Raw genomic sequence first — 26,148 nt, 5'->3', positions numbered from 1 at the left:
CCCCTATCTGACATTTTTTCCATCATCAAAGATAGATCCCGCAATGTTTGGTCGGAGTATTGGCACATTGCTAGTCAATCCAAGGGAGCCTGCTATGCCTCAATACAAAGGACTATTCCATCAAAACTGTGGTTTCAGCAATTCCCTCATTTTTCCAAAAAAGAAATTTCTTCACTCATTCGAATGAGGATCGGACATTGTTCCGTTCCTTCCCATCTTTTTAAAATTCACGCCGTTGACTCTCCAGATTGTACATTCTGTGGTCTAGAAGTGGGAACTTTAGATCACATATTTTTTGGTTGTCCCTCTCTAAACAAATATCCTCTCTTCTATCAAGCCTTATCTAAAATTGCCTCCCCTCCATTCAACATCTCATCTCTTCTAAGTCTGAACTCGACTCCAATTTTCATTATAATTTTGAAATTTGCCTATTTAAATAAAATTAATATTTAAATTCACCTTTCATTTCTCAATAATTTTAAATGATGGCCAAGAACACCCTTGAAGGTTGAAAGCCAGAAATAATGGAAAAAAAACTATAGGGGTATATAAATATAATACACATATATTAAAGGTACACAATTACGTACATAAAATAATAAGACAAATTATAATTACATAATCTTTATTAATAATATATAGTTTATAATCTTTTTTACAAAGTGAATAATGTAAGTTAACAAATGCATCAATAAAAATATATAAAATAATAATAACTCTGTTTGTCAAAGTGTCTAAACATTTCATAACTAATTTTCCAGTGGTTTTCAAATGTGCAATCAATATTAGTGATTTTATTTATGGTTGGTAGATATCTGAAAACAATGTAAATTTATTGATATTTATAAAAGTGAGTCGGGCGTGGGGGTTGACCTTAAAAATCATCACTACGTTGGTATTTGAAGTGAGAAGAGACGTAAATTCGCTAGTGGATGGGTTCTTTCAGCTAGAAAATCAAAATAAAAAGAATTTAAATGCTTTCGGCTTCTTCTTACAAATTGCACAATTTTACAAAAGATTGTAATATTTCAAACTTACGCAACATTTAATAAAAAAATGTAAAATTTCATAAATCTAAACAAAAGTATAAAACACAATAATTATTTATGGAAGATAACTTAATTTGACACAATTAAAATGATTTATTTTTAAATTAAAGTATACAATAAAAGCAATATAGATTTTTTAATAAATTTCATATTAAATATAATGTAAATCTTTTGCTAAGCAAATTTACATTAAACTGTGCATATATTAAATAATCTGCTAAAACACGTATCAAACAATTTTTAATAGTAGTTAACGGAGATAGAAGGTTTGAGTCAATTTAATAAATTATGTACTTTCATCTGTCAATGATTTAGGAAATTCTTTTTAAATACATAAATCTAATCTTCTCATATCCATAATAAGAAAAACAGTCTCATAGGAATCATAATCAAAAGGACAAGATGAATTCTTTCACATCTTCCGTTGTTTAGTAAACAACGATAATTTTCAAAATATTGAATTTGGTCATAAAAACAAATGACCCGAGCCATTTAGGTAAAAGGACAAATATTATCATAGAGATTCTTCGAGGAAAAACTATTTCCCAATAGTTGAGGTAAGGCCAAATGTTTCGTTACATCACTACCAATTAAATTACGTCTAACAAACTATTCTTTCTCGTCAATAAAACCCAAGAAGTATAAAAATTTTAAGTAGCCGTACTTTGTACAAAAATCATACTTTTTTTACACTTCGGCCTCCCTTCCGCAGGGGATACGCACGTATCGGATGCTTGACGATTCAACGTATTTTGGCGATTACCGCCGTACATCTGTGCGGAGGTTCTTACACAGGTACACATCGCCGACATTTTGTAAACTAGTCGATGATGCAAGTCCCCCGCGACCAGCCAGTCGTCGTCGAGACTTTAAACATGGCGGAGCAATTAATAAACACGATAGCAAAATCGATTGTCGCGTCTTCACTTGTTTCATTATGTAACAATGTCATTAGATCAATGCTAGAACAAAACTGTCGTCAAAAAATGACAGCTACAGCAGTTTTGAGTGAGGTTATCAAAACTAGTTTTGACTTTTCGAGAGGTGGCGGCGATGCGGGTCTCTCAATTTCAGTAGAGACGTGTACGTGACAATTTTTTTGCGACAGTATCGGATTCTTGCGTATTCCTGTGGAAGAAGGGCCTTTCTTTTAGGCAAAGTTATGATGTAATATCATTCTAATAAGTATTACAGTTTATGAGAAGAGAAAATTGAATACTTTAAAATGATTATTAATATTTACGAGCTTTACCCCTAAAGACAATTTGGCATTCATTGGTTCAAAATTTCAAGTAGATTGGTCTTGTACTAAACTGATATAAGCTATTTTACTCTACCATCATTCTAAACATGATCAAAGCTACGCAAACCTAAATACATAGTACTTTTTAAATTCATCAATATTTGTTCAACTTATACGATATTTGATGGGATTTTCTTAATAAATAGTGATCAAATTGATTAACAAACCCAAGCATTTTCTTTATATTTCATAGAAGTTAAATGCGCTTGAAAACTAATTAACGACTAATGATATATATTGTAAATATAAAACGCATGACTAGCAGCATTTTAGCATTGCGCACAAAAACATGATTATAGTATGTAATATGTATCCACATGCATTATGGTCCAAAGCCCGGTGAGAAAGACGCGACTGGCAGACGAATTGATCGAGTTTGAATTCCACAGCGGGTACCGACTTACTCCTTTATCAACGTGAGTTAAGCTAAGTGCAAAGGTCTGTATTATAAATTGTAGGATTTTATATTACAATTTAGAAGGTAATAATTTTTTTTTAAATATTCCTTTAAATTTTTATTTTTTATTATTATAAATATTAATCCTAGAAGATACTTTGAGAATGTCATACCAAAATATCATTAGTTCAAAATTTTTTTAAATGATTTAAAATGCTATCACATATTCATCACCGTGCATAACTTCTAGCCTAGTCTACAACGTGTACATATGGCTGTTAATTATTTTTAAAAGTGCTAATAATATAATTTCAATGATCTTACCGAGAAGTCACCTAGCTAATGTGTCGGAGAAATGGAAAAATACAAGTTCTAAGATAATAATTCCAAGTGAAAATTTCTAGTCGAAAACTACTTCTGAGTAGGTATGTAATGTGTTTTTTTTTTAGGAAGAGAAAAAAAAAAAGCTTTGTGTAAATATATTATATTCCTTATTCTAACTATAAACAGCCATAGTAGGACTTAACTGAGTAAGACAAGAATAATACAGTTGGTAGTGTGAGAATTTACTTTGAGTATAAAAATTCTACTACTAAGTCAATTTTATATCTACATAAATAAAAATGTAAATATTCGTTTGTTCAAAATCTGAAATCTCCAAAAGTTCTTCACTGATTGCTTTCAAAATTTTGACAAAACTTTGCAATCGAATACGCGTGTGTTTTTATATACCTATATTAGATAGATGTCACCTGTAACATGTAAAAAGATGTTTCTTTTTTTGCACAGTGCCATCTGTTGGACGTAAAAGCAAAACGCGCTATTGTTTATCTGCACAGACAGACTGAGCCACAGCAATGCGTGGCGGGGTACAGCTAGTATATAAATAAACAATAACCCCTGAGATTAAGGTACGAGAATGCAGTTTAGTAACAAAAATAAAAAAAATTCTACAAACTACTTACCTACATCTAAATACAAATGTGTGTACTGAAAAATATCATTTATAAAACACCATTTCAATAATATATATATAATATATTTCATCCACTTCTGTTAATATTCTGTACTTTTTGTACAAACGGTTTTAATATACGGCCATTCGTACACGGAGATAAGTACAAGCGACTCGAGTTTTGTGCGCATAGCATACGCACCACTCGTGAGTATCCGCCATACCATTATTTTGCTAGTGTTCGTACACGACGCGGTGCATTGACCACAGGTTTGACGTCAGTTGCACGCTACTTTAGGCTACGCAAGTTGCATTCGTATCTACAACCCGTTTGATAGAAATGGAGAACGAACGTGATTTGAATGTTAAATTTGTTCTGGAGGTAGGTAAATATCCACTTTTTATAACTGTAATTTACCAGAATACATAAGAAAGGATTTAGAGGAGAAGGCGTGGATTGAGGTTGGAAAAAAATTCAATTTGATGTCTTCAAACACAAAACTACTTTTGACAATGTCCAAACTGCTTGTGATACTAGAACCAAAGGACATAATCTCTTACAAATCCCTTTCGCTAAAAACAACTTTTGGCCAGAGAAATTTTAGATATTTTGCAACAAGGCTATACACGGTGTCCGGAAACTCGTAGTACAAGCGGGAAACTGGAGAATCTACACCACATGGGGAATCCAAAAAAACATAAAGTTTTTTGATTTGAGCATTTTCACAAAAAAAAAAAAAAAACCAAAAAAAAATATTTTTCGGCTATTTTAGGGTAAAAGTTTTTTCTGGTGTTTAGGGTTGAACAACAGATGTTTTAACCCTACAGAGCAGAAATATTTTATGATTACACCGGGTTAAATGAAGGGTGATTTCAAAATAATGCTTCAAATCCGAGTTTCTTCATTTGTTTTACTTTAAAATAGTTTTAATTAGTTGGGTACTTTGATCTTCAGTAATAATTTATAAGAATTTGATTAAAAAAAAAAAAAAAAAAAAAAAAAATCAACTTCAAACTCGATTTACTCGATAACGAAAGCTCAAATAAAAAAAAAATATACTACAAAATCGACTCCAAATGTGATGTAGATTCACCAGTTTCTCGCTTGTACTACGAGTTTCCGGACACCCTGTATAATGCTCTCCCACTAGCCATTAGACTGAACTAATTTTTTTCGAAATATAAAACAGACATCAAGTCTTGGATCATCAGCCAAGACAGATCCAAGATCAAAAATTTTATAAAAATTCCCTCATAAGTTTGTACTAGATGCTGATTAACCAATTTATTATTATTATTTATTATTTTTTTATCATTTTCATATTGTCATTTGATGTTATGAAATATTATATGTATCATGTATCAAATAATATGTAAACATTCATTTATGTACTCAATACGTCTGTCTCGACACAGGTTTATCCTAGTGAGACAGACATCGAAAAAAAACCTGTAAAAAAAATTTATATTGCTAATAAAGAAAAAAAAGAAAAAAAAAAAAAAAGTTCCTTGGCGGCGACGAAAGCCCTACAATTAACATTTATTTTGTTGCACCGGTGAACCCAAAAATTTTTTTTGTTTGTTTTTATGCTTGTAAATATTATATATATTATCTTTGAAAACAACATAAAGAAGAACAATACAGTTGCTTTCGTCGCTAGTCACTTGAAATTATATTAATTCCACGGCTGCACTTCAAAAAATTATCAAGTTCGGTATAGTATAATGCGGGTAGCGCTGTGTACGGAAACCAGCTTTGAAAAGAAACATATCGGTTGGCTACTTGTGGTTGCGTCAGTGACGTAGCTTGTAAGTATCTCCATGTACGAAGGGCCTTTAGAATTTCAAAGCAGGTACAAATAATATGCAAATTCACCCATTCTGCGTAAATAAGCGATACAAGTAACAGAAATGAAAAGATGTTTTACGCAAATATGGATGATGGCAAAAAGCGTGACAAAAGTTGTCAACAAACAATAGTAATTATTACATTATAATATGTATCTGGTATAGAGAATGCAGTTGAAATCTTTTACAACACACAATTATTACATTTGGATTACAACCAAAACAGACAGAAAAAGTTTTCACTGCATTAGGTATACTGTCTGTCAGTGTGACTGATGGTGGATTATTATTATTATTGTTTTTTTATGTAGCTTAAATTTTGATTTCATAAATGTTTGGTGTTAGCTGCTTGTATTCAAGTTTATCCATTTTCAGTTTGCTCTCCCTGTAAATAATAATATTTATAAATAACAAATAAACAGTTTTGACAACAACGATGTTGAGCACAAAAGAAATAAAGAGTTTTAACAACAATGTAACGTAAAGTACAAATCAAGAGTTTTACAAATTGTATCTTGTATGTAATATTGAAAAAAACACGTCAGTTTGTACAATAGTAGGCATGTATATTTATATATCTAGTTCATCGCAAAGAATGCAATTGTTTACTCTAGTTAAATGTATACTGGCACAATGAGAGCTTGATGAATTTATTAGTTTCCACGAGAGTGGAAACTAATATGTAATTTTGAGTGGGAACACAAAGAAACTTAAAAGATTAGTCAATGTTTGTTTGTATTTTTGAAAGAATATTTGCTCTGTCTTAAGAGGTTTTGACTTTCATTGTAGTTTCAGAGTTGACAGGTGCACATGTTTATTCAGTACAAACACAACACAAGGAGAAATATTTCTTTCCAGATTAAATTTCTCACATCTCAAATGTCTCATATTTCACAACCACCAATACGGGTGTTTGGAGAATGAACATGTGCATGTTTGTAACGCTAATGACTAATGACACAACACAGAAGTGGACAGTTTGTTAAGGACTGGATGACTTGCCTGTGAAAAGCAAAAGGGGACATTTATGTATAAACCTTGAAGATGTTGGACAGCTCGTTGATGAGCGTCTCGTAGCGATAGGCCACGCGGATGTCGGGCACGTTGGTGCGCGTGATGTCGTTGCCTGGCACGCCCTCCTTCGTGTAGTTGGGACCCAGCCAGTACTGCTTAGACTGCAACACACAAATACACAAGCGCAATTGAATATTACTTACACGGCAGTTTGCTTCGATTAAACCTAGCTGCACATACGAAAAGGAATCCTTCTTAGGGATTGTCATATTATAATACAGCATTGTAGTTATGCCTTTATCACATCTTTATTTCAAGTATCAAGTCGTTGTTCGTCTGATGCAGCAAAAATTCTTGAATGGTGAGTTATGGCTTTATGAAATTTGCACAGCTTTTCAAATCTGAATTCTTTAGGTCAACGCATTTTTTTTAGGTAGTAGCGTCATTTCTACAATGAGCTACGGTGTGTTGAAATATCCATTTAATAGGCAAAAAAACAAGACAAGATTCCATATTGTTTGGTTATTGTTCAGTAAAAAAAAATATTTTGGGATAAGTGTGTTCCAGGCGAAGCAATAGAGCTAATACTTTAATGATTTCAAATTAACAAAAAAAAAGTAGTTAGTGTGAAATGACAAAAATTATGGAAAAAAGTCTGGTACATAATTCAAATTAGCATTTTAGTCTTGAATTTTGACAAGGACATGATATTGACAGAATTGCACATACCTTATGTGGGAAGCCGCTCATGACAACACTGTTCCTGGCGAGTTCGCACATGTCGCAGGAGCTGAGCTTCCACACCTGGGCTGCGATGCTGTACTCCTCCATGAGGGGTTCCTGGAAGTAATACAAACATTATAATTAAACATACATGCAGTACCACTCCTTCGATGGTGGCGACTGACAATTTTAAGTGTACTGTACAGAAATCTCACCACCGGGAAAATTTTAAAATTTTCTAACAAAAATGTTCACGGACAAGTCATGCACCTAATCAGATGTCAAAACACAATATAAATTAAAATTTCTATACCAATTTATAATACAGTATAATAAAAACAATGCAGTATCGTGTGAGATTATAATCAAAGTTAATTGAAAAGCACGATTCCCTCACGAAACTATGTAACTTTCTTGAACTAAATCAAATGGTCCAATAATATTCGGTGGTTTGTCCAAGAGCTATATTAAATCAACGTATAAGTGCGCGCACGCGTGGTTCAGTTCAATGAATGTACCCAAATGCTTAAAGGGGCACATTCTAATATCTCCCGTGTGTGCACTGAGAAATGCATCAACCTGTTGAAGATAATTTATTTCAAAGCCGTCAGAGATGCTGAATACTTCAAATAAAAAATATTTTCCAAAGTAATAATCAGCACAAGCGATTCTGAATTTAATCTTCATACAGTTCCTTTGTACATAAGGCTTAAAATCGCTTAAAATTTTTTCGTCAACTTTTCTATGGAGGACACCGGTGTCCCATCCACAGTCGGCAAAGGACTTTGACTGTCAACTTCAACAGACTTCTTTCACTTTGGCATCTGACCAAAAATCGAGCTTGAAAATGATCCGAAATCAATTATTATATTATATTTCTGCAAATGTATATGGCTTTTATGTAAAGAATTCATTAATTTTAGTGAAGAAAGCATTGACAATTTTTTTTTTGTATATTTCGGGAATATCTGGTGGGGATGGTCCCCATTGTCCCTCCTGAAGAACCACCACTGCATATGCGTGTCGCATTTGTATCGCATGTCTTCATCACATCAAATATGAACCCTATCCAAGTTACAGTTCACCTCATTCAATAGAAGAGCCTGTTTGTATTTCTTCCAATTCTTAAAAAAGAATGTGGAAAATATACAGTTTGCGATAAAGTCTCTCTGTGTTCATATTTGAACAAATACTTTACCAAACCAATACATTTAGTAAGTACTAACCACCAAATGAGATGAAATTAGCGATGGTCATAATCGAAACATTTATGTGTTTTAAAATTATTGAGTAGGTTTCTAATATTATTTAAGCTGAATTAGTTAAATTTCATTAATATAAATTAGTATTTGAAATGTTCACATTTAATTAATATGAATTAGTATTTAAAATGTTCAAACTTCATTACAATTAATTCATATTTAAAATGTAAAAAATTCATCAAGATGAGTAATTAGTTTTAGAAATTGTTGGAATGTGAGTGACGTGAATAATTAGTAATTGAAATGTGATTGCAGTGAGTTAGTATTTGAAATGTAATTGCGGTGAGTTAGTAATTGAAATGTAGAAATGTGATTGCAGAGAGTTAGTAATTAAAATGTTGAAATGTGATAGCAGTTAGTTAGTAATTGAAATGTTGAAATGTGATTGCAGGGAGTTAGTAATTAAAATGTGATTGCAGTGAGTTAGTAATTGAAATGTGATTGCAGTTAGTAATTGAAATGTTCAAATATTTATAGAAATTTTAATAATTCGATGTTTCAAATTATGTAGTAGTTAAAATAATTAGTTATTTATGACGACGTCTCACTCAAAGTTGGTTGATTTAATCAGGTTTGTCCAACATGTTCACCTATGATATTGCCGCCGAGAGCTACATTGTAACCTCTCTTCCTGTTATCCACGTCATTAAAAGAGGAACATTTATAATTCACACCCGAGCGATCGAAACATAAATCAATAACTAAAATATTGAGATTAAATCCATCACCGTAAGGAATTGAAACATAGTTATTAGCACAGTTATTTTACAGTTCAGCATACTTATTAAATGTATTTGTTTGATATAGTATTTTTTGTATTGAGCAACCAATGTGACAAGCGTTTAGGTCTGCAGGTCTACAACAGGTCTACAACAGGTCTAGGTCTACCACAAACCTTGGTGAAATGGAACTGCAACGGATCGTCCGTACTGAGTGAGACGCACAAGCCCCTGGCCAGGTACTCGGGCAGGGGGTTGCGGTGGTAGTTTAGGAAGAGGGAGTTGTTGCTGAGAGGAGACATGGCGATACCAATCTGGGCCAGGTAGTACAGGTACTGCAGGACTGGAACCTGGGAAAAAATAAAATAAACACAATATTAAAATTAATCATACTAACTTATCACTTATAGCTGGCAACTGAGTTCTGGCCGTGAAAATCTTAAATCATACCTGTACATCTTGGTATAGTTTGACCAATACAAAATACCATTCTTTAGTGTTCTCCGGAATGAAGGCGAGTGCGGTGTGGCAAGTCACCAACGAATGCTAGCAAACTACTAATAAATCATGCCCTTAATGCGCATGGCAAGAGATGTACATCTGCGCACCTTCTTTTGCTTTCAGTCTAACTATGGCACTCTTTACATTGGGTTTCTTTTGATGCTGACATTTAGTTAGTTTTGAAGCTTAAATTAAAAGGAATTATTTAATAATCCATACCTTTCTGAGTAGGAGACCGTGTGAAATGTTCTCGGCCATCATGAACCCGCAGACCAAGTGTTGAACTGGTCCCGCCTCTCCGCAATGGGGCCGGTGGACGAATGTGTTCATTCCCATCTCCCTGGGAATATTTTAAAATACATAGTACCATTTAGATTTGCCGAAATAATTATGCAATCAATATCATAATATTGAGGTGCAACTGACACAGGATTGTCAAAGGAGGGTACTGATTCATGACAAGATGGTGTATCGCACAGATCTGTTGATTGGACATAATGAATAAATGAACTCACTTCCTGAAGTGGTTAAGCACGGTCATGTTGGCGTACATGTAGTACTGGTAGTAGGCGTAGGGCGGGTTTTCCACATCATTCCACTGGTCGGGTGTCTGAACATCCTTGTCAAACAGCGGGTTCTCCGGCTTGCTTTCGTCATCCACCGAGTCAAACCCAATCACATACTGCAACAAAAACATTCATAAGCACTCGAGCGATAGCGTATTTAAAAAAAAACGCCTTGATCGATAGAAATTTCAGGGCGTTCGGTTTTGGATTCGGTTGCGCTCATTCTAAAAATCATACCTCCGAATATTAATACAGATACATTTAAACTGTTATTGCGTTTTATTTTTAGGTTTTATAAACGCATTAGTTCTGTACGTTAGTTACCGAAATTGCCCTACCATGTACTTATTTCGGGCAATATTGATTTTTATTTTATCTGCAAGTTGTCTATGGTCTCCTTGAAAAGTGCATTGTCACAGACATTAAAAGAAAATTGGAATTTTTAATACGTAAACAATGTTCCATTTATAGAAAACAATTTAAAATCTACACTATACGATGCTAAATATAGAGAATATTCCACGAGAGGAACATTAGCAATGTCTTTTGTTATTCGATAGAAGCTTAATCAAGTTAGCAACTAAATATTAGTTGATTGCGGGAAGTTCCAAATAAATTTGCTTTAACTTCTCATTACTTTTGTCGAAAAAACAAATCGGGAGGCGGGATTATTTTATATGTGAAAGATCACCTAACGTTTGAACAAATTAACATAATGCCAACTAAATTTGAATGTGTCTACGGAACTATTTCGGTCAAAAAACATAAACGTCTACATATATTGGCAATATACAGACCACCTAATTCAAATAAAAAAATATTTCTCGAAGAGCTAGATGTAATATTGGGAAATATTGAAATTAAAGAATCCGTTATGGTACTTGGGGATACGAACATAAACTTATTAAATTATCAGGAACCAATTGTAATGCAATATGAAAACATTATGGCTAAATTTGGATTTTTAAAATGTATTAATGACGTGACCCGTGAAGCCATACTGACTAACTATGTAACGGCTACATGTCTAGACCATATCTATGTAAGAGAGAGAGAGACAAATGAAATCAGCTCATGTGTATGTGAAACTATAATAGCGGATCACTACCTTATTGCAACAACGATGCGTTTCTCTACCTATGAGGCAGGTACCACCAATAAATCGCACCATACAAAATATACTGTAATATCGGAAAAAAAAGTCGACCTACTTATTGAAATCACTGATTGGAATGAAATACTAAACATAACGGAACCTTACTTAATTTATGAAGAAATTAAATCGAAATTCAAATATATTTACGAAAAAAGTACTGAAACAAAATCAAATACAAATAAACAGCGTAATAACCAAAAGGGCTGGATAAATTATAATCTCATTGAAAATATACAACTACGTGACACATTATGGAGGAAATGGAAAAACACGCCTAACAATAAAATATATGAAATCGAATTCAAGAAATACAGAAATAAACTAAATAAAAAAATATTAAACACAAAAAAAATATACTATAATAACAAATTTAAACATTGTTTCAAGGACATTAAAAAAACATGGAATGAAGTAAATCAAGTATTGGGTAGGAAAAATAAATCCGATTGTGATGAAGTAATATCTAAATATTTCTTAAATTCCCAAACTGCGGATGTGGTGGCAGAAAACTTTGCAAAATTCTTTGACGACGGTGTAAATCAGTTATTGCACGAATGCAATGTTCGAGCGTCTGAGTTGAAGCAAGAACATTTGCAACATTCAATGTACCTACCAAGAGCTAATACAGAACAAACTGAATGCATTATCGGAAGAATGAAAAATTCAAAGACACCGGGCGTCGATCTAATTCGCATGTATGATCTAAAAAAACATGTTAAATTATTTAGTCCTATAATTACTCACCTAATTAACAGAATTATTGACACAAGTCACATTCCAGCTGAACTAAAATGCAGCATCATAAGGCCCATTTTTAAAAATGGAGATCACACCGTAATAAATAATTATAGGCCTATTTCCTTATTACCCGCATTAGAAAAAATATTAGAAAAATATATATCTATAAATTTGGATAAATATTTAAATAATTTGGGCATTATTGATGAATGTCAGTATGGCTTCCAAAAACAAAAAAGCTGTGATAAACTGCTCGAAAAATTTTCCAATTATATAAATTCAGAGCTTAACTCAAAAAAACATGTACTAGTATTATTTATTGATTTCTCAAAAGCTTTCGATACACTCAGCCATACACAATTAATCAAGGTACTCGAAATCATAGGAATCCGTGGTAAACTCCTATCATTTTTCAAAAACTATTTAACAAATAGAAAAATGTATGTAAAGATTTTGAATGTAATGAGTAATTTTAGATTTATTAAATCAGGGGTGCCACAAGGGTCAATTTTAGGACCAAAATTATACATTATATATGTAATTGCCATGTCTAAACTTTTTAAAATAGCCCGTAGATTTATTTTTGCTGATGATACTGCACTAGTTGTCTCTAATGAAAACCCTGAAATAGCTATTCAAGAATTACAAATTGACTTTAACGAGCTACTTAAATGGTCTCATGATGTAGGATTAATTATTAATGTAAAAAAAACTAAATGCATGTATATAAGATCACCGAGCTTGAAAATGTGGAACTTACCTAAAATAACTGCACATAATTTTGATTGTATACATAAAAAAATGGATAATATTTGCTGCTGTGAAAAAATTGATTTTGCAAACGAATATACTTACCTTGGCATAATCGTAGACAATAACTTTAAATGGGACAAAAGTGTGATCAAAATTTGTAACCAGCTCCGATGTTTGGCGAGTAATTTTTATAAATTAATATTTGTATTGCCTCGATGTACTCTCAAACTTATATATCATTCTATGGTCGAATCAATACTTAGATATGGAATTCGAACTTGGGGACACTCGAGTAATATTAATATTAAATACATTCAAAATCTACAAACTGCTATAATTAAAAAAATTGTTAAACCTAGCATTTACAAACAAAGAAACAACTTAAAATTACTGTATGGCTCTGAGGGCCTACTCCCAATTAAAGGGCTTCTCTGGTTTATTATAATTATGGATAATGCGGGAGAAAATGCGTACAAAAAGCCATTGGTGCATAGTCACAAAACAAGATTTACTGAAAAAAAAGGCCTAAAAATTCCACTAATATCAAATAAGTATGGTAGCAGAACACTTGACTATTTGATACCTGTGATTTATAACAAATTTACCGAAAACTTTAACTTGAAAAATAATGAGGAACCTTGCCCTAAACTGACAAAAAAGTGGTTAATAAATGAACAAAACGTTTATCTATCCTAAACATTATATTTGGTATTTATATTTAAACTTAAGCTAATGTGTATTATGTTATAACATTAAATGGTAGAACCTACAGACAAGCTGATTGTCACAGCTTTGTGGGACTACCCATATCTTATATTGTATAAAATGTAACTATATTAAATTTAATAAATAAAAAATAAAAAAAATAAAAAATACATAAAAATCACCTACCTACAGCTACCCAAATCTCAAGGGTATTGTATTAGCGGTATGATTATATGATTACCTATTTCTCAGACAATGTTGTATCATAACTAGAAGGACACACATATGAGAGTTGTTGGTACCTGTAAGAACTTGTGAAGTTCGGGGTGTTGCTCCGGATTGTTTGTTGCTTCAAATAGAGGCAGGAATATGTTGTTGAGGATCTCTTGGAAGTTGTTCATCATCTTGTTTAGCTTGAAGATATCACTGGAAGGTACAAAGAAAATAAACATTAATTATTTTTTGTTATCACTGACATCGGCCGTTAATTGCCGGCTTCCTCTTGAGAGTACTTGGATAAAGATTTGCAAATTCATTGGGCATAAAGCGTACAGCACGTGTTAATAAGGTTAGTTATTCTTATCTGCATAAGGAATGCATTGGTCGTAGTGCCGCAAATTAATTACTAAAGTCCTATAGTTTTGTCGTGCGAACAATTTAACCTTGTAAAGGCTACATGACCTTATCAAAGATGAGTTATCGTAGAAATATTTAGGCACCTAATACGCCTCTGCTGTCCGATACGGCGTCATTAACCTCTTCTGTGCCAATCCAATTGGCACAATCAAGAAATCATTTCTCTGAGGTAACTTAAATAATAACACAAATATGTGATACATTTCTACAACCATCTATCTTATAGTTTTAGACTATTATTAACACCGGTTCTTCCATCACCAACACAAAGCCATATGTAGAATCCATTTGATTGATGAATCTGATGCTAGAATGTATATTTTATACAGGCAGCTTATCTGGTAAGATGGTACAATTTACAAAAACAATTAAGTTATTACGAAAATAGAATCAGCTGGCGGAGTTAAATTACAATGCAATGGGAGTTAACCTTTCCGGGAGTAAGTTATGTAATGTTGGCCGTGCTCTGGGGAGTGAGTTTTTTTTTCAATAATATAAAATATATTTTTTGATTAAATTTTATGATAGTATGCAAAATAAATAACAGCCAATATCTCTGTCCATAATGATGTACAATGTTTAAAATTGGTATAAAGTAACAGTAACATGCCCATAGATAGCAATACGATGCATATTTACAGAATATGCATCGAATATGAATATGCAACCCCTGTCGTCCATAGCCGTCCATACTCCTTTGGCGAAAGTGTGTACCGTCGTCCATTAGCGTCCATACTCCCGGAAAGGTTAAGAAGCAGTGTCAAATGTTACTTCACTTTGAGCTATAAATAACAGTTATGGATCTCATTTCGTTCCTTAAAGTGTAGCACAAAACGTCTCAAATACATACTCATGATGGGGTCTGTTAACCAAGGTTAACTGTGTTTATGGAGAAATGGAGTATTTCGATACATTAGGAGTTCATTAATTCAAACTTACTAAAGTCTGGGAATTTGTATGAGCCAGCGCACATTGTCAGAGTAGACATTGTAGTCAATGGCCCACTTGGCGAGCTTCTGCCACTCGGCTCTGTTCTTGCCGTAGATAGACAGCCTGAGCTCCGAGTTTTGGTACTTGCTCTCCTCCAGGTCGGAGGCCACTTCCTTAATGATCCTGGCAAAGTATTTGCCCCCGAGGTCATTGTCCGTCTTCAGGAACACCTCCCTGAGCCTGCTCTCTCCGATGGGGTTGTACTTGGCATTGAACTTGTCAAAGCGGTGGAAAGTGTTGCGGTCCTGAAATAAATAAATACATTTTAAAACAATATCCCATTAATATTAATAGAGACGACGGGGCTAAGCTTAATAGTTTTGGTATCTGGCACCTGCTGGCTACACCAAAACTTAACGCCGAAAACCACACAAATTTAACTAATTATACTGAAATACCGGCCTCAAGAGGATTGGAGCGCGCAAACCGTATCGCTTCACACATAAACTCACACTTCGCCACAATCTACACATCTTCCCTGATGATGGACTGTAGCGCTGTCCGAAACGTTGCCTAAATAAGACGGAAAGGGCAACAAAGTTTTATGCCGTGATGCATAAAACCCCAAAAATAAATCACGATAATTTAAAAACCTGTTCAAAGTTTTATGTCCTGCATTCCAAGTCAATGTTTGGTACATTAGTTATTAAAAATACTCTAAACAACTTTACTGTGTCTGGTTATCTTCTTTTGAGAACAGTTATTGGCTGTTTTTTTGTTTCATACGTTTATTAGATGAAATATTTCTTATAATGTTGTACAGTACATTTAACTTAAGTGTTTATCACTCCTCGCTATTGATCATAGCGAAAATGTTTTAATCTTTATGTTTACACTAGCGATTTTAATTTTATAACACAGGCTGGGTATGTTAATGGTCCGCATTAGCGATTGAAAGACGGCTTAATTGAACGCTGAGCTCAGAGCGTATGAATAGTGAGAATACTGTGCTTGCCAGATACGACTCTCCCACTACGGCTCCCAGCTCTGATCGTAAGCGAATGAATGATTGTAAGACTCTTGATACCGGTATGCCGCCTCGTACCACGAGAAAAATAAGATGCTAGGTAGTTAGTAGGTGTATGTACATATGTCCAAGTCCAGATACTAGACTGTCAGATGGCGTTCACGCCTCTGAGAAAGAATAACGATTAACACTAGGATAATTTTATGGCGCTATTTTTCAAAAATATCTCCTGATAATAAAAAATAATCGCTCAATCGAGCCATGGTACAGTTTACTGGGAGTCCTAAAAATACGGCTCACCAAAAAGAACTAGCTCCATTGTGCAGCTCGTTCATGAACGACTCATCTCTAGTCTGCATAATTTTATCGGCTTTAAATAAAGTACCTAACTGTCAGGTTGCGTTTAAGATATTGTTGGCATTAAAGTTTTAAGTAAATTTTAAGCAAGATAGCAAGCAGAACACCACTGGCTCTAAGACTTATAATAAAATATCCAAAACGCCAACCATTAAATGCATATTTTTACAGCTATAAAAATGAGTCACTGTTATGTACGTTAAAACACATATCATCTTGATAAATAAATGCATCACAGCCAACTAAGATGGCTGCCGATGTTGTTCAACGACTAAAATTACTAACAATAAAAGAACGAAGAGAAAGGGTGACTCGATTCAAATGTAAAACTCCGTGGACACGTAAAAAAAAACTAACAGAATACTTTTTGCATTCAACCCTTTTTTTCTTGCAAATAGAGTAGTGGAAGTATGGAACAAACTTCTACAAGATGTCATCCATGCTAATAATATAAATCAGTTTAAAACTCGATTGTATTCACATTCCGAGAGAAGAAAGGATTGATTGATTGTGAAATTAGATATGGGCGCATCAGCAGAAGGCTGCCTGGTCATTAACCAATAGTTATAACAATATGACACAACATTTCTATGTCTAGTATGCTATTCTGAGCGTATATTAATTAGTTCTTGGATCGAATACTTTCTCATTCCAGTATCGCTTCATCTCTAACGAATTAGGGCGAGGGATACTTTTGGTTAGTTTTTACCCCACTGCTCTGGCTTACAGATGGGATCCCTAGAAGGGATGTCAGAGCTGTGATGAGCGATAGAAGGTCATGTTTTGCTCTAGAAGTTACCTAACTTTGGCAACCTCTGGCAGGTCTGACTCAAGCGATCCTTTGTAAACTGTCAGCTTCGGAGATCAGCTAACCAGAGAGAGAAAATACTTGTTGAAACCCTTTTGATTTTGTTAAAATTGTGCATTTATTTAAATAATCCCGTTACGTTAAATTCTCTAAATGATAATGAATACCCTATAAAAATCCGTTGTGTAGTTTATAAGAACTAAGCGCACAAACAGACAGATGCGGATCGCAACTTTATTTTATACTATTTAGAGATGTAAAGTTTATTTGTTACCGCATGCACGTCCAGCATATCAACAGTGAGGTCATAGGTGGTCAGGTTCATGGACTGGAAGACCTCCTTGAGGGTCATGGGAGTGCCGCGCTGGCAGGTCACCACCTCGTCGGCATGGTTCTTCAAAGTCTTCTTGATGAAACGCAGGAGGTGTTTCTGGTTCATGCAGGACGCCGCGTGAATGTGGGTGTCCACTTTCCTAGATAGGACAAAAGAAAATAATATCAATAGGGCAAAGAAAAACAAAACTTGATATAAAATAGTACATTTAATTGAGTTCTTCTTCAACTGGTGCCCTCTTGGCCATCATCGGGGTAATCTTCACCTCGCAGAGAGCAACCTGGCAAAACCCAGCAGAACTGGTATCAAAGATTCCCTGGGTTATCAGTTGGAAGTCACTAGCTATAAATCTTAGATTTAAATCACTAGTTATAACTCGCAGTAGACAGTTGCTAGACATAAGTAGTCTTAGTTGTAGGTCATTAGTTATGTATTAATATTAGTTGCAAGCCACTACTAATAAATCTTAACTGTAAGTTATTAGTTACAAGTCTGAGTGATAGGTTATATTAAATATATAAATTAAATTGTAAAGCTCCGTTGAGGTGATTTTCTTGTCCTTGAGGTGAAACGGCACTATAGAAACGCTTGAATCATTATTATTATTTGTTACCTTTTATATAATTGTTGCGGGAATTGGCAGTACCATAGTTTTTGTTGAATCACTCTTTGAATAGCTGGCATTAGTTTGGTTTTAGATTGGTAACTGTACTAACCTAATATTGTAGAAATCTCTATGTGGAACTGCTTTCTGTGAGGCCAGCTCTCTTAGCTCATTGAGTAACACGTGCAACTGGAACTTGGAGGACAAGTAGCTGAGGCGCCTGTAGCAAAATGATTTCCTGAAAACAAATAAAACACAGTAATCTTACAATTCAATAACAACTTTCTGACTGACTGTAGATAAAACTGCTACACTTCGCAACAATCGTCTTGTCCTGGTTTAAAACCTATTTGAACAAGCTGATTCACACAGTACAGCCAGCGCAACTGGCTGTCCATGTAATCCTGAGAATTTTTCTCCAGCACCACATTTCTATCTGGTACCTAAATTTATGGAGCTGAAAAATAAATGGTTTTAAACTCACAGTGGTCCATCTGCGATCATGCTGCACAAAATGTTCATGTCCTGCACAAACTCAGGCAGCTTGACGTATGGGTAGTTGAGTGGCTTATCACTATTGGCGTCCTCCTCGCTGGCGTACACCTGAAACACGCCGCGCACTGCGCGCATCACGTAGTTAGGGCTCGGCGGGTTCGGGCAGTCCCATGGGTCGCCCACAGAAGCCGGCACGTGCACCGGGTGATCTGAAAACAGCCAACATAGATTAAAGCATGTTAAAATGATTTTGAGGTGCAAAAAGAGAAGGAAAGATAATAAAAACAAAGGGAGATATGGCAAGGAAGCGCAACTACTACAGGTTGATTACTGTAAAAAATTTCACTCTGGTTATTACTAAATAAATAAATGATGATTTCTACATCAGCAAGAATTAATGCATTAAATGAGTCTACGGAAGTTAAACAAATATATCAGTATGATTAAAAGGAATGCTACTTTACATGTTTTCATTAGAATGGAGGTTTTAAAATGCAGTTATATATTTATAATTTTATAAGTGCAGTTACTGTTAAATTTAATATAACCACTCAAGCGATAGCTACCCAAATTTGGGTACCACCACTAAAGCCCGTGAGCGATAGTTACCCAAATTTTGGATAGGTGATTTTTATGCAATTTATTTTAAATTGTTTTCTAAAATATTATATCTGTTTCCATGTTAAAAATTGCATTTTTCAAAATTTCTTTGACTAAAGACATTTCCAGTACAACATAGAGACATATTTAAATACATAAGAAATAAGTATAATGTAGGGCAATTTCTGGTAAGTAAGTAACATACAGAATTAATGCGTTTATAAATTTAACAATTTAAATTATATATATTTTTTAAACCCAAAATTTTTTGATAAACAGTGAAAAATTAGGTGGATCCATTGGCTTTAAACCACATTATGCAGTTAATATATTTCCTTATAAATATTTGGAAGCATGATTTTTGGAATGAGCGTGGCCAAACGCCCAACGAAAATACTCCAACGGATAAGAGAAACATGTAATATAGGAATGGTGAATGAATAAGGAAAGATGGGTAGGTTGATTGGGTTACCTTGGTAGTATATTGTGGGGAAGAAGTAAATACTGGAGTCATTGTCTAGGAGGGAAGCTTCACATGCATATATAATATAGGAATGGTGAATGAATAAGGAAAGATGGGTAGGTTGATTGGGTTACCTTGGTAGTATATTGTGGGGAAGAAGTAAATACTGGAGTCATTGTCTAGGAGGGAAGCTTCACATGCATATATAATATAGGAATGGTGAATGAATAAGGAAAGATGGGTAGGTTGATTGGGTTACCTTGGTAGTATATTGTGGGGAAGAAGTAAATACTGGAGTCATTGTCTAGGAGGGAAGCTACACATGCATATATAATATAGGAATGGTGAATGAATAAGGAAAGATGGGTAGGTTGATTGGGTTACCTTGGTAGTATATTGTGGGGAAGAAGTAAATACTGGAGTCATTGTCTAGGAGGGAAGCTTCACATGCATATATAATATAGGAATGGTGAATGAATAAGGAAAGATGGGTAGGTTGATTGGGTTACCTTGGTAGTATATTGTGGGGAAGAAGTAAATACTGGAGTCATTGTCTAGGAGGGAAGCTACACATGCATATATAATATAGGAATGGTGAATGAATAAGGAAAGATGGGTAGGTTGATTGGGTTACCTTGGTAGTATATTGTGGGGAAGAAGTAAATACTGGAGTCATTGTCTAGGAGGGAAGCTTCACATGCATATATAATATGGGAATGGTGAATGAATAAGGAAAGATAGGTAGGTTGATTGGGTTACCTTGGTAGTATATTGTGGGGAAGAGGTAAATACTGGAGTCGTTGTCTAGGAGGGAAGCTTCACATGCATATTTCATTTTTCCACAATCTTGTTATATAAAACAAACAAAATTAATATTTAAATACGATAAATTATTCAGTAATTCTACTAAGGCCTGGAAACATTTATGTATATTCAGTGACCTCTACAAATAAAGTCGTAAAATAGGACAATATTTGAATAAAATTGTTGTCGAATTTGAAAAAACTTGACAGTATTAACCCTTGGAATGCCAGCGAATCCACATCGGATTTGCTATGAACTCACAGGATTTTATTGTATTTTGAACCTTCACAAATGCTCCTAGCACACTCAGATAAATTTTATTCGCTTGGCAAGGAAATAATGTATCTTAATGTCATTCTAGCTTGTCGTTTCGTCACTTGCAAACATAAATTTTTTATCTGTGAAAAAGAGTGGCGTAAATTCTTCGTCAAATGTGATAATTTTTCACTGTCAAAAGTCAAAGAACTTTACTTCGAGGAATATTGTAAGAAACTCTTATTTAGCTAAATAAATATAATACCACTCAACAATCTATATATATAAAAATGTAAACATTCGTTTGCTCAAAATCTTAATTCTACAAAAGTTTTTCACCGATTGTTTTGAAATTTTGACACAAAGTTGCATTCAAATACCCATGTGTTTTTAGATGTCACCTGTGACAAGTAAAAACATATGAAATTTTGAAAAATAGCGCCATCTGTTTGACAATCATGATTTTTATTAAAACAGCGCCATCTGTTGAAGGTAAAAGCAACACGCACTATTGTTTCTTTGTCTGCACAGATAGACTGAGCCACAACAACGCTTGGCGGGGTACAGCTAGTTTTTTGAAATATCTTCATTATACTTTATTTTTTATGACATTAGAGAGAGAAAATAAACTCTGGATATAAGTATTTACCTAGGGAAAACTACATAGGATGGGTATATACGATAATAAATATATTAATACCATGTATTTTAGAAATAAATTAAATCACAGTATCTGGTAAGATGGTAAAATTTACAAAAACATAATTTTGCAAAAAACAAGTAATTGTCATGAAAATATAGTGCCATCCAGCACATGGCGAGCACTTTAGTTGGCTCACTAAGAGTTATTACTATTAACCTTTCAGCAGTTTAAATTAGACTAAAACAGAGTGTGAAAAACTATGGGTAGGTAGTAAACTGTTTTCCAAATATTGATCATCTTGGAAAAAACAATAATAATAATTACCTTCGATGGTCATTTTGTCATCGTGTTGCTCTTCCACGTGTCCATTGGCCAGCGTCTGCTCGGCCGTGTCCAGTGTGCGCAGGAAGCGGCCCGCCATGTTGGGGAAGTTTTGGCTGGAGACAACCATGTAGCGGCGTCTGATGTCCAGCGCTTGCACCAGCAGGCTGGACGCCTCCTGCAAGTCCTCCAGCGGCACCTGCATCACAACCAATACAATACACATTAGCATTACGAGATCATTTTGCACGGCAGACACAATCGCCGAGACTAGTATTGTACAGAGATGCAGATTCTGTACAAATTGCAAGTGCGCCCCACTGTTGAATTTAGCAGCAATCACTGGTCTGGAGCCCCAATATACTTGACTATGAGCAGAAACGGGCGGTGCTTGGCGGAACGCTGTTCTTGTTCTACCGGTATTTCAATGGAAGATGTTCCGAGGAACTAGCGTCATTGATTCCGTCGCATTGGTGCACAATCAGTGTAAAAACAGAGAGTAGAAAACCGGGAGATATAACACGGATCCTACCAAATTTGGTTTCCGCGCATGAATCATCAGGCGCATTCTCTTGTTTGTTATTAGAAACACATTAGGGTTTTAGTTTATGGGATGGTTTACGTTATGTCGGGAACATGTTACACCTTATACGTTACTAAACTTGGTAAGATGTAACACTCCTTTTATAATGTAATAACGTTGTCATGGTAACATTTAAGGCTTAGAAATTAGCTTGAGAAAGTAAATATTGGCCTTCAACATTCTTCTCAGATTATTTCAAGAACCAGACTAAATCCTTCCTTTCCTTTGCAATACCCTTCATACAGCACCCCCACAGTTGAAGTAGGCCCTCAGGGTGATTTGCCTGGGAAGAGTAATTTTTAAAAATTCCAATTGGAAACCAAGTGGACTCTGAAAATATTACGAATATCACTATTTCGACGATTTTAATTTTAATGATCCATTTGCTACATTATGTATTCTATAATATAATTGCTTTGGGAGGAAGACGTGGAGCAATTAATGACGAAGGTATTTATTACGCTATATTACGAGACATTCGTTATGTTATGAGTCATTTTTTAGATAAGTCTTTTTATAAGCCTAGAAAAAAATAATCTATAGGCCTATGAAAACTGCTTTGAAGTTCAAAATCTCCTACTTACGAACCCATTTTCGGATATGATTTTATTGTATAATGTGAAAATTAAGTTATTTATAAAATAATCGGAAAAAAATTAAATATTTATGCCTGAACATCCATAAAATAAAATAAAAGGCACTTTTTGGCCATGTTTTTGTTCTTGCATAAATCAAAACAGGCGGATGGTGTTAAGCGGGAATTTAAACCTTATCGCCATCTACGTAAGGGGTGTTATTGTTAGCGGCTCGATTTAAAATATTACACGACGTAGTGCATCGCCTTAATGAAATTTTGCACATTTTACCTTCAAAAACAGAGGAAAATTTCTGTCTCAAAAAATTATGCGTAAAGCCTCGGGCAACGCGGGGGAGTTTAAATCTGAATTCTAAATAATCCGGGGACTTCAGCTGTTATAATATAAAACGCTTGTTTTACAACTTAAAAGTTAAAATCGACCGTGAATAAACGCAATAAACAGTTCACTGTTCTGAACCACCTCGCAAATGTGTTGCCCAAAGTGTTCAAATAAAAGTGTGTTTTATGGTTGTTGTTTTTGCTGCTGTTGTTGTTGAGAACCATAGGAGCATTGAGACAATTAGAGATTAGAGGATCATTATCAAGAGAAAGGACGCCGGGCGTTGGTTTATTTATGGTTGCGTGTCTCTTGTCGCGTGCTGTGAGCTGTCAGCTGTGAGGCCCAGTATCATTATGGCAGAATCTATCTATTCTCTATAGCAGTGTTTCTCAACCTTATTTGTGCCATGCCCCACTTCACTTCAAAAATCTCCTTCCCTTCTACTATTATATCCCTTCTCCTACAATACCTACTAGATAATATCACAAGAGATAAAGAAAAGTCAATATTTCCTTTTTACACTAAACCCAATTTCCCGGAGTCAGTGGAACTGTGACATCCCCAAATGGGATTTGTTTTGCAGTAATTGTTGATTGAAGTACTAGTACATATTGAATTATTTGGCGTGTTGGAAATTAGCCGACGTGGCTCAGTGGTCCAGAGCATCTGACCGGACATCAGAAGGTGAGGGTTCAATTCCCGTCGGCGGCATTTATTTTTACGCGGCAGATATTTTCAATTTGTATTGTTATTTCAGGCGACTAATTATTGCTTATAATAATTTGTTATCCTTTGTCCTATGCATAAAACCTTGTCTTATAAACATTACTTCATCATTTAAAAAAATAATAATAAAATAATATATTCGTGAAAATCTATCTGAGAGATAATATTAGAGTGTATATTTAATTCAACCGCGATCAATCAATGATCCCTGCTGGTGTGATGACGTGTGACGTAATAACGTTAGCTGTGTGTCCATGGAAAGTTTCTAGATCAGACGATGGAATTATTTGCAGCTATGTCTACGACTGTAATGAAATACTGCTTAGCAACTAGCGATGGGTCATTAATATTTTCGTACGGCTCAAAGAGTCGACTCAATTGAACGTGAGCCGTGAGCTTAGAGGGAATGAGCAATGATAATACAGGGTTTTCCAATAAGAGGTGTTATTTTGATATTCAATCGTAAAAGATCAATGGTTTCGTTGCTTCTATGGCACTTAGCGCCGTCTTGTTGAAAGTAAACGTTGTCCAGATCAATACCATCCAATTCCGGCCATAAAAAATCATTGGTCATCTCTCGATAGCGCAATCCATTCACAGTAACTGTTGCTTCAGCCTCATTTTCGAAAAAGTAAGGTCCAATGACTCCGCCGGACCATGAACCGCACCAAACAGTCACACGTTGAGGATAGAGAGGCTTTTCATCAATAACTCTTGGGTTTTCCGAGCCCCAGATGCGACAATTTTGCTTGTTGACGAAGCCACCGAGGCGGAAATGGGCCTCATCACTCAAGATGATTTGCATTTGATTCACTCAAATGAATTTTAATAATTTCAATGCGTTGTTGAAGCGTGTATCGTTCCATTTTTATTAATGGCGTAGTTTTTACTTGTCAAATGTCAAAAAATGACAGCTTCAAAAGTAACATCTACCGAAATAGCGGACTATTCAAAATAACACCTCTTATTGGAAAACCCTGTACTATGCTCCCCCATTACGGCTCCCCCTTTACGGCTCCCAGCTCCCATCATAAGCGTATGAACGATAGTATGACTCTTGGTACCAGTACGACGCCTCATACCAAGATAAAAATAATATGCTATGTAGTTTGTCAGACGCTGATCGCTGTTCATCTCTGGGTTTGTAATAACAATTAATACTTGGATAATTTCAATGGCGCATCATTACGGTTCATCAAAAAGCGTTAGTTCAATTGTGCGGCTCGCTCATGAACGACTCATCGCTACTAGCAACTGCCAACTGCTTAACTGACCTGTCCCAACTACGTCCGTGTTGGGTTGGGTTGGGTTGGGTTGGGAGTAGGGCGGAGCGAGGGAGCACCTGATTTATCGTCAATCATTAAAAGCATTATAAAGCAGATGGCATCTCCACGCCACGACAATAAACAAATCGCGTGTGACAGGCTTGCACACTATAAGCGGAACTGGCATTTTGGCGTGCGCATAAAGCATACAGAAAGCAGGTGTACATAGACCAGAGTTTTCGACAGAGACCGATTGAATTCATCAGAGTGATGATCTTGAAGATATCGAGATATTTATTCTTCAAATTAATATATTTATCTATGTAAATAAAAGTGTTAGGTAATATTTCTTTGTTCAAAATCTTAAAATCTCCTCAAGTTCTTCACTGATTGCTTTGAAATTTGACACAACTTTGCATTCGAATACGCGTGTGTTTTTATATACCTATATTATTATCTGTGTCCTATAACATGTATTTTTGCACAGTGCCATCTGTTGGACGTAAAAGCAAAACGCGCTATTGTTTCTCTATCTGCCCAGACAGACTGAGCCACAGCAATGCGTGGCGGGGTACAGCTAGTATATAAATAAACAATAACCCCTGAGATTAAGGTACGAGAATGCAGTTTAGTAACAAAAATAAAAAATAAATCTACAAACTACTTACCTAAATCTAAATACAAATGTGTG

General features: G+C 34.8%; 1 protein-coding gene across 12 annotated transcripts in view; it reads right to left on the bottom strand.

The window, feature by feature from the left end:
* Positions 1-608: 608 nt before the first annotated feature.
* AMPdeam (AMP deaminase) overlaps positions 609-26,148 on the bottom strand; it is a 118,402-nt gene continuing 92,862 nt past the window's right edge. For 10 of the 12 annotated variants that reach the window (XM_089641195.1, XM_089641197.1, XM_089641196.1 and 7 more), the window contains 12 exons: positions 21,970-22,165; positions 18,870-19,089; positions 18,498-18,623; positions 17,722-17,920; positions 15,265-15,560; positions 13,992-14,115; positions 10,287-10,453; positions 9,991-10,111; positions 9,447-9,620; positions 7,296-7,406; positions 6,590-6,727; positions 609-5,937 (listed from right to left, as the gene is read on the bottom strand). In XM_089641195.1, the coding sequence (XP_089497321.1) occupies positions 5,914-5,937; positions 6,590-6,727; positions 7,296-7,406; positions 9,447-9,620; positions 9,991-10,111; positions 10,287-10,453; positions 13,992-14,115; positions 15,265-15,560; positions 17,722-17,920; positions 18,498-18,623; positions 18,870-19,089; positions 21,970-22,165 (1,896 nt within the window). In that variant the 3' untranslated portion in view covers positions 609-5,913. Of the gene's footprint in view, positions 5,938-6,550; positions 6,728-7,295; positions 7,407-9,446; positions 9,621-9,990; positions 10,112-10,286; positions 10,454-13,991; positions 14,116-15,264; positions 15,561-17,721; positions 17,921-18,497; positions 18,624-18,869; positions 19,090-21,969; positions 22,166-26,148 lie in introns of all 12 variants that reach the window. The other 2 variants (XM_089641194.1, XM_089641193.1) reach the window with 2 other exon arrangements.

Source organism: Hesperophylax consimilis, chromosome 16 (assembly GCF_061612785.1).
Source record: "Hesperophylax consimilis isolate HC1 chromosome 16, BYU_Hcon_1.0, whole genome shotgun sequence".
Taxonomy (NCBI): Eukaryota; Metazoa; Arthropoda; class Insecta; order Trichoptera; family Limnephilidae; genus Hesperophylax; species Hesperophylax consimilis.
The sequence above is the reverse complement of the archived record's forward strand: the minus strand, read 5'-3'. Positions and strand labels throughout refer to the sequence as shown.